General features: G+C 42.2%; 1 protein-coding gene across 1 annotated transcript in view; it reads right to left on the reverse strand.

Annotated features, from left to right (window-relative positions):
* SLC2A13 (solute carrier family 2 member 13) overlaps positions 1-9,849 on the reverse strand; it is a gene marked incomplete at its 5' end in the record, with an annotated part of 358,416 nt that extends 348,567 nt beyond the window's left edge. Inside the window, 1 exon segment of the mRNA XM_014584051.2 lies at positions 9,779-9,849. Within this exon segment, the coding sequence (XP_014439537.1) occupies positions 9,779-9,849 (71 nt within the window).

Here is a 9,849-nt window from a genome sequence, read left to right on the forward strand (position 1 = left end):
GGGCCCAATGCCCTAAAGGGAAAATTCTCCAAAAAAAAAAAATCTAAAACAAAAATAACTCCTGAATACAACATAGGGAAAGCTTCAAGACATTAAATATTCTATCATAACGATGTACTAGATATGACACCAAAGCTCAGCCAACAAAAGAAAAATAGAAAAGTACAGCTACACTAAACAAAAATGTTTGAATATCAAAGGAAACAACAGAGTGAAAAGGCAACCTACAGAATAGAAGAAAATATATACAAGTAATATATTTGATATGGAGTTAATATTCAAAATGTATTAGAAACTGCTACAACTTAAAAACAACCTAATTACAAAAACAGGTAAAGGTACTTAACAGGCAATTATTCAAAGAAGATATACAAAATGACCACCAAGCATATAAAAAAGATGCTCGACATCACTAATCACAACAAAAATGTAAATCAAGATTACAATGATACCCCCCACACATATCCATTAGGAGAACCACTGACAAAAGAAAAGAAATAATATCAAGGATGCAGAGAAACAGAAACCCTTGTATGCTGTTGGTAAGGATATAAAATGGTGCAGCCGTTATAATAAACAGTACTGGTATTGCATTCCTCAAAAAATTAAACTAGAACTACTGTATACTCCAGCAATTCCACTTCTGGTTATACATCCCAAAAATTCAAAGTAGGATCCCAAAGAAATATGTGCACACCCATGTTCACTGTGGCATTTCCCACACCCGCCAAGAGGTGAAAGCAACCCAAATGTCCAACAACAGATGAATAAAGACAATATATACTCATACGCACAATGGAGTATTATTCAATCTTTAAAAAATGTAAAGTCTGTTATATGCTACAAGACAAGTGAACCTGAGGACGTTATGCTAAATGAAGTATCAATAAGCCAGTCACAGAAGGGAAAAGCACTGCCAGACTCCACTTCTATGAAGTATCTGCAGTAGTCAAAGATCACAGAAACAGAGGTCAGAGGTGGCACCACAATAACACAACTTGGCCCTCCTGGAAGGATCCTGGTTTGCAGCCCAGGGCCTCCCTGGACACACCAAGGACACATGTACGGCCAAGGCTGGCTAATGCTGTAAATAGGTTATACAGTGAAAACCCTGTTGGGGGTGCTTGTTTTGCTATCTCTTTCTCATGGAAGAAATACATTAAAAATTATTTTTTAAATTATAGGAACAGAAAATAGAAAGATGGATGCTATGGGCTGGGGAGGTGGGAAGGGGAATAACAAAGTTTCAGTTTTGCAATGAAAATGGTCCAGAGATGTTGCGTGACAATGTGAATACACTTAACGTTACTGAATTGTACACAAGAAAATGGTTAATATGGTAAATGTAATATTAAGCATTTTTTTACCATGATAAAATAAATCTACATTAAAACAAAAATAACATTCCCATGACATATGATCACAGTAAAGGACAACTGTGCTAGTTTCAGAAAGAAGCAGGTGTCACAAAGTGGTTAAGTACAGGCAGACTGAAGCCAGACCGCTGGAGTGTCAACTCTGGCTCCACTCACTAGTTTCATGACCATGAGACAGTTACTTCCTCTTTCTGTGTAAAGATTTGCACACTAAATTATAATACAGTTAAATAGAGATAACTGTATTATCCCAGTGGGTTATTAAGAAAACGATATGAATTAGTGTATGCAAAATACTTAGAAGTGTAAGCATTCTGCAAATCTTAGGTATGAGCATTTCCAGGGTGTTGGCAACTGACCTGATTGCCAATCTATATTGTGACATGAGACTGACTCCTGGCTTCCTCCAGCCCATCTCTCAGGGAACTAGGTGGTGAAGCAGGTAAAAAAGAAAGCTGGTGAGACCAGCAGCTAGCGTAATGGCTATGTCGCCAGACTCCCACGTAGTCAACCATGGTTCGAGTCCTGGACCCGGTGGCTTAAACTCACGCCAGGCGCATGTGCGTGTGTACCCAAGATCCCGAGAGAATGGAAGAGAAGGGATTGTGGCGTGGCCATCCCCTCTGGGGGGTGATTTCTCGCTCTCTCTCTCTCTCTCTCTCTGGCCAGCGCACGTGCCCTATAGCAAAAACCTCTCCCCAAAAAAAGAAGAAAGCTGGTCAAAATTTCTTGGCACAATGGTTATGCTGCTGGACTCCCATGTAGCTGACTATGGTTTGAGTCCCAAACCTGGTGGCTTAAAACTCACGCCCAGTGCATGTGTGTGCATGCTCAAATTCTGAGAGGAGAATGGAGGAGAAGGGATTGTGGTGCCGCCATCTCCCCAGGAGGGTGATTTCTCATTTTCTGTTTTTGTCTCTCTGGTGAGCATACGGTCCCACCACTCCCTAGTAACCCGCTGTCACATGGCTCATCCTTGCAATGAAGCAAAGTTCCTGCCTGCCATAGGCTTCTGACAGTACTGAGTACTCCATTCCAAATGGTGGTTCTATCATTTAACAAACAGCCTAAATAGGAAGCATGCAATAAATTCCCAACTTGAGTTTAGAAGTAGCTGTAAAAGTTATTTTTTTCTCTACATCCAAGGAAATTAAACTTTTAATACAAAAAAAAATTTGAAGATTTTCTAATGAGTACAGATTTTACTCCTGACAATGGAAGTTTTCCAATAGCTAGTAAGATTAGAAGTACTCCTACTGGGGCCAGTAGCTGGTGTGGTGGTTAAGGTGCTAGACTCCCATGTGGCCAACCCACGTTGGAGTCCTGGATCCAGAGGCTTGAAACTCCTTCCGGGTATGTGTGTGTCCAAAGTCCTGAGAAGAGAATGGAGGAGAAGGAAGTGTGGCATGGCCATCCTCCTTGGGGGCGGTGATTTCTCACTTTCTCTCTCTCTGAAAAAAAAAAAAAACCAGAAAAATTGTTCCTGCTGTTTATTAACTATTGACTCTGAAAGTCATCAGAAAAATACATGAAAAAAAAGCCGTAGACAAGAAGAATGTGTAAAGGAACCAAATTCAAAGAATGAAAAAAGAAAATTTGACTCATGTGCTTAAAGATGGTAAAGATGGCAAACATATTAGGTCACAGCCTGTTTGTCATAAAACTCTGCAAATGTCAATGCCTAAGCCACCAGATAGAAAAGGGAAGGGAGGGAATGAAACTGCTCATGTGTTTTAAACAAGGACATTGAAGAAGTCAAAGGAAACTTTCTTTTACATGTCAGTTTCACACCGGTAAGGAGTAAAAGCCCAATACAGAAGCCCTGCTTTCATAAATAACAAGTCAGAAAAAACAATTTCTTTTGAGAGGTTTTTGCTATAAGACGTGTGCACTCACCAGAAAGAGACAAAGAGACAGCAGAAAGCAAGAAATCATCCCCAGAGGGGATGGCCATGCCACAATCCCTTCTCCTCCATTCTCTTCTCAGGATCTTGGGCATGCATGCACAGTGCCCAGCGTGAGTTTAAGCCACCAGGTCCAGGACTCGAACTGTGGTTGACTACATGGGAGTCTAGCGACATAGCCATTAAGGCAACTCCTGGTCCCCAGAAAAATATTATAGGGTAAAAATTTTTTTTAAATATTTGAGGGTCAGCCAGATGGCTTGGTGGTTAGAGTCAATGGATCCCATATGGCCAATTGCACAGTTCAAATCCTGGACCCAGTGGCTTGAAAATCACACTAGGCACATGTGAGTGTGTGGCCAAAAGCCCAAGAAGAAAATGGAAGAATAGAGATTTTGGAGTGACCAACCCCCCTGAAGAGGGCACTTTCTCATGTTCTCCTGTCTCTCTTCCTCTCTGTCTTTCCAGCGGATACAAACGCCCTGTAATTAAAAAAAAAAAAAAAGAAAAGAAAAATTACCCTACCCTTCCAAAAAAATTTAAAAAGGACACTAACTACACTTACCTCAAATTTTGTGATCAAACAAGATTTTATATTTGCAGTAAGAAATTAGCATTCAAGATGCTGTTTGAAAAAGAAAGTGGTATTTCTCTAAGAATTACTCAACAGGCTATAATACATATACCAATTATAAACTTCAAGTGCAATTACATTATATTCCAGTAGAGGGAGTAGTAAAACAGAAGGTGACAAGAGAAAGTACGTAGATCTAGGATTAATTGAACAAATTCATTGCTGTATAAATTAATGTCAACTCTTAGTAAAATTTTTGACTATTGGCAAACATCAGAATGTGGAGACTTCTTAAATCCCTACACAGGAACTAAGCTACCACTTCCAATGAGCAGTAAATGACCGCATGGTGAAAGGACTACTTTGCATGCTTCTTGCTTGACTGTATATACTAGAATATACATATATGTGAAAATGGTATTAAGTTCTTATAACGTGCCCTTTCTAGACAATTTTTGTATTATGTATGAGAAATACAAGGTCGCGGGGGGGGACGGAGGGATCAAAGCAAACCTGCTTTCCTTTAATCCTGTTGTAACCAGACTTTTAAAATCTTGTACAATATAGATATATATAATACTGAAAAAACAACCTGCAAAATGGGATCATGTGTAAAGAACATACAAACTAGGATTTGTCCTGTTAGGATACAGTAATTTCCAAGATCAAAAATGTATGTCCTATTAGAAATTTGAGGTCCTGAGTTGAAAAGTTCAGATGATGATGACAGCAGACAGGGATGAGTGGTCTCAGGACCCAAATCAAATATGAGAGCAAAATAAATCAGAGGGACCAAAGGAACGAACCTACAGTGAAACCAAAAAACCTGGAAAAATGCCCCACTCTCAACAGGCACTCAAACTAATTTTGTTGCAACTAGTCAAGAAAACAGAATCTTTGAAACAAACATGAATACTCCTGATTTCTGATGCTCATTTACTATGTGACTGATTTAAGACAACTACTCCATACCGCTTGGTATTTTCCTCTTTTTTAAGGTTTCTGTTGAATATTTCACTCCCTCTTCTTATGTCAATCCCATGTCAGTTTCACACCAATAGGGACTAGGCTTTACCCACCCTGGAGTGGCCATCTCAGCAAAGGATTTCCAACACAAAAAATTCAAAGAAGCAAAATGATTTGGGGAAAAAAGTAAAAAGGCCTTAAAAAAAAAAAAAAAAAAAAAAAAGAGCAGATTGCAGGATGAAAAAAAAAGAAAAAGGACTTAAAGGAAGTTAAACCTGATGGCACCAACTAAAGCCCTCCAACAGCTGGCTGTCCTAGCTTAGGCATAGCCAAATAGACCCCACTGAGCACCACCCCGCCCCCCCAAAAAATAAACTCCAGTCTGTAACCAGCCATCACTACCCCCTCACTCACCTATGCTTCAAGCACTGCTTTATCTGTGCCTTTACACCTGCTGTTATCGCCACCTTACAAGGTAATAGAACAGCAAAGTTCTCGAAGGTTGTTTTGTTTTTTAAAAGAAAGATTTTTGCTATAGGGCAACGCATGTGGATCACTGGACAGACAGAAAAAAAATCACCCCCAGAAGGGATGGCCACACTGCAATCCCTGCTCCTCTACTCTCCGTTCAGCATTTTGGGCGTGCACTCACATGTATCCAGCGTGAGTTTCAAGCTGCTGGGTCCAAGACTCAAACCATGGTCGCCCACAAGGGAGTTTAGTGACATAACCATTATGCCATCTGCTGGCCCCAGGTTTTGTTTTTTTTTTAATCCTGACTTTGTATCAGTGATCTTGTCAATTAAATGTGGGAAACTGTTTCCACACCCAGCCAAAGGGGCCCTAATTCAGAGCTTGGAAGGTTAAGTGAGGTAACACATGGGAAATACCACCACTGTGCCTGGAACACACCAAAGCACCAAATGAGCACTTTCCTGGCTCCCTTGCTAACACCTACTGAACTCCTAACTCACCCTTAAACTCCAGTTTCAATATCCTTATTTCTGGGCCAGCAGGTGGTGTGGTGGATAGGGCAGAAGGTTATCGCAGTTCAAGTCCAGGGCTTGGCAGCTTGCTTGTTTTCTCTCTCTCTGGTGAGCAAGCATGCCCTAGAGCAAATTTAAAAAATAACGATGATAATATTAAATAATGATGATAAAATTAAATAATTCTTTAAAAAAAATACACTAAGTATCCCTATTTCTATAAAAACCTTCCTTAGTCTTGTGTTCTATTTACCTCCCCCAAAAGAACCAAATATCCACTCCCCAGTGTTTCCTCTGGCACTTAGAGGAACCTCTAGTGTATTTTAATTGCTTGTTTATGCGTCTTCCCGCTCCATTAGAGAATGAACACCTCCAGGGTAGGCTTTTTATCTAATTACTGCTACCCCAAATCTGATGGAATCAATAATAGAAGCTTCATTAGCATTTGCTGAATAGACACATGAATGATTTCATTAAACTATTACAACTAAAACCTTTAACTAGCCTTTCAAATATTTTGATAATGAACCTTGTCTGTTCTTTGAAAAGGATTAACTTAAACCGGTACCCTATCAGCAATTGAATTTTTACTGTTTCTTACTAGTCATGCACTTTTTTATAAAGAACTATTTAATATTATTATTACTTTAATTCATTATAGGGCATATGCACTCAACAGAGGTGGGGTGGAAGGTGGGGAGTGAAAAAGCAAGCTGCCAGGTCTGGGACTCAAACCCCATCATTCACTTTTTCAACAGGTATTTCCCATGTGTGAGGAATGCATCAGTGAACAAAACCAACACAAATCCCAGCCTCCCTCCTTCTATTTACTACAGGTACATCTGTGGAAGAAAGTGATTACCATGCCAGACTTGTCTGACAAAGGCACCAGAAGCTACATTTTGTTATTCACCAACATTTACTATGTATCTAAAGGACAAAAATAACAAATCCCTAACCATGCATAAAGTTAACCAGTTTAAAAAAAAAAAAAAAGGCATGAAATTAACCCTGGTTTAGTGTACTAAGTGAGCAAAACTGACTTAGTGTCCCTCAAAAAAAAAAAAAATGCTCACGCTAGGGACCCATTCCTTGTAGCTGAAAATCTTGTGACTTCTCTTTTGGAAAACCACTAATTTCTGCACATTTTAAAAATTTTTTATGTACAACTGCATGCTTTGCATAAGTCCTAAACTGGAGTTTTATTATTATTATTTGCCAGAGGACACAGTGCACTTGTCAAAGAGAGAAAGCCAAATGAAAGTGAGAAAGCACTCTCCATGGGGGAAGGTCATGCCCTCTGCTCCATTCCTCCTTTCAGAATTTGGGGTACGCATGCACATACACGCCCAGTGTGTTTCAAGCCACCAGGTCTGATCAGAATCCTAACTATGCATTCAGTCAGGTGGAATTCAGTCACCTTAACTGCCATCAGCTGGCCCCCGTTAGGTTAGGTTTTTTTCTCGTTGTTTAGGCAATTTTGCTGCAGGGCACAAGCTCGCCAGAGACAGAAAGACAGAAAGTAAGAAATCTCACACACGCCACTGCCCCCCATCCCCACCCCCAGTGGGGATGACCGAGCAGCAATCTCTTCTCCTCCATTCCCCTCTGGGATTTTGGGCACACACAGACACACACACGCCTAGAGTTTCACGTCACTGGGTCTGGAACTTGAACTGTGGTAAGCCATGTGGAAGTCCAGGAACATAACCATTACGCCATCGGCTGGCCTGTTTGGTCCGTTTTTAAATGTGGCCTATTTCAAAGCCTGCTTACGACCTTAAAGAGCCTTCATTCCATAAATGAGGAGGGCTTTCACAGTGTTCCTCTGCATTTGGGCTTCCGTTCTGAAGGGTGCATTTCCCAGGAGACATGAGCCGGGCCACATGAGGACTCACTCAGGACCATGTCTCAAAAGGGGCTGCGCTGTCCGGCCACCAGCCCAGAGGCTCCCACCCTCTGCACAGCAGCATGTCCCATCTATCTTCTGCCTTCTCCTCTCTGTCGCACCCACCTTGCTTCCCCAGCACGCCCTAGACTTCCCCTTCTGATGTTCCTTTCTTTGCTTTGATGGTCCTTTCCTCGTTTCTGCTATGAAAATACCCACTTGTCAGCACATGGTTCCCACTGCTAAGAGCTCCTGGCTTCCATCCTTCGAGGATAACAGTACCCACTGAATGAATCACCAGCCATCTCTCAGAACCTGTCTCATGGAGTTTAGCAACTTCTTCCTGCTGTCCTTCCTCCTTGCTATGCTTACCAGGTATGAGCTCTCCTCACCGCTGTGCTCACACACAGCAGGGTTTCGACGCCCCATCAGATAAAAAAATAAACACAAGACCCCTGATTTTTACTCAATACCTGCCATAGCTGAACACCAGGAAGCTTAGATCTCTGCAAAATCTTACTCGTTTCAGAATCAGTACGAAGATTCGTGTTTGCTGAATAAATCTTGCAGCCTAAAATGTTATTTCTGTGTCATAAAAATAAACAGGTCCAGGTGCCCCAGGCAAGCAATGAGGAAAACGCTAAGCATCCTATTTGTCTGTCTCTGAGGGCCTTATTTGTTCAAGGGTCCTATAGGCACAGGTAGTTTCCAGAGACGCTGACTTTCAGCTGGACTTCTTGATCATTTTAGACTCTACGTGCTAACTTCACACTTCAGAGATCCCTGCCCAGGTTCACCAAATAACTGTAATAAACTAGCACGAGGAAGGCGAAGGTGGGTAAAGGCACATGCGCTGTCAAGTGCAGAGAGCTGGGTTAGGCTTGCGGCGCCCACACGTGAGGCTGAACGACATCTGCTTCCCCTCAGAGCCCACAGAGAACAGGTGAAGGGCACTAACATCAAACCAGAGGGGAACAGGCAGCCGGCAGCAGCCGGGGTTTAAAGAGATTTCACCAAGCCCCAGCCATAGAGGAAACGCTGCAGCAGCACCCTAATGGGAACAAAGAGCCGAATTATGGGGCAAAACATGAAAAAAACATCAGTGGTGTGTCCTAGAAAAATTACTAGTGAGACTGGAGTCACAACCCCCCACTTTCCCTCAAAAGTGCTTTCTAATAATACTGAGCACATTCCAAATCCCTTGGCCTGCCAAGAACTTGCCAATCGTACCTCCCCTACTCAGCAACCAGGGTGAAAAATCAATGCGGGGAGGGGAGGACCTTAATCCCTCCATTTTTAAAGTACATTGCAAACATCTATCTTGCTGGGCATGTATCCACAGGGGTGGCAGCTCCTACATGAATTTAGGAAGTCAACAGGGACCTTTACTACATCATTTGGTTCTCACCCGGAAAGCAAGCGAAACAGGAAAATGAGTGAATATGAACTCAAAGGAAAGTTACCAAAAATAACAATAACAATAATTAAAGAGTGACAAGTTTACGTGGAAGGATGACAGCTGAAAGGCAACATAAAAAGCTTAAGAAGCAAAGGGGAAAAAAAATAACGTTCCACCTAAAGAAAATGTTTAGAGAAGGAAAGAGAAATAGGAAAAAACAGTTTCAGAATCCAGCATTACTTAACTCTGCAAATCATCTTAATGTAACTTTAGGACTGGGTGGGTTCCGGGTTCGGACCCTTTCTTCAATAGGAAAGGGACATGCAGAAGAGAAGTGGGATAGTGCAGGAAAGAGGCTCCTAAGTTCAAGAGGCAGCATCAGGTTAGGCTGGATCAAGGAAAAGGCTGAAGATCGGTGGGTTCCTGAAACTACTGAGAATCAACCACCCAGCGAAAAGACTGGGATTCAGGGGTACTACAGTGAACCCCTACATCCCAAGCCCTGGGGAGTCTTACAGACAAGACTTAGCAAGTAGAGGGGTTCTCGAGGCAAGAGGATTGGAGGACTCTGGAGACCCCCAGAGACCCGACGGGGACCCCGGAGGAGAAAAAAAAAAAATGCGATGACCTGGAACGAGGGCGCGACGCCAGGGTCCCCGGGCATCCTTCCGAAGCCCGAACTCACCGATGCCGAGCCCCACGACCAGGCGGCCGGCGAGCAGGGGCTCCTTGTTGGTGGCGGCGGCCAGCACTGCG

This window comes from Tupaia chinensis, unplaced genomic scaffold (genome assembly GCF_000334495.1).
Source record: "Tupaia chinensis unplaced genomic scaffold, TupChi_1.0 Scaffold145519_1, whole genome shotgun sequence".
Classification (NCBI taxonomy): Eukaryota; Metazoa; Chordata; class Mammalia; order Scandentia; family Tupaiidae; genus Tupaia; species Tupaia belangeri.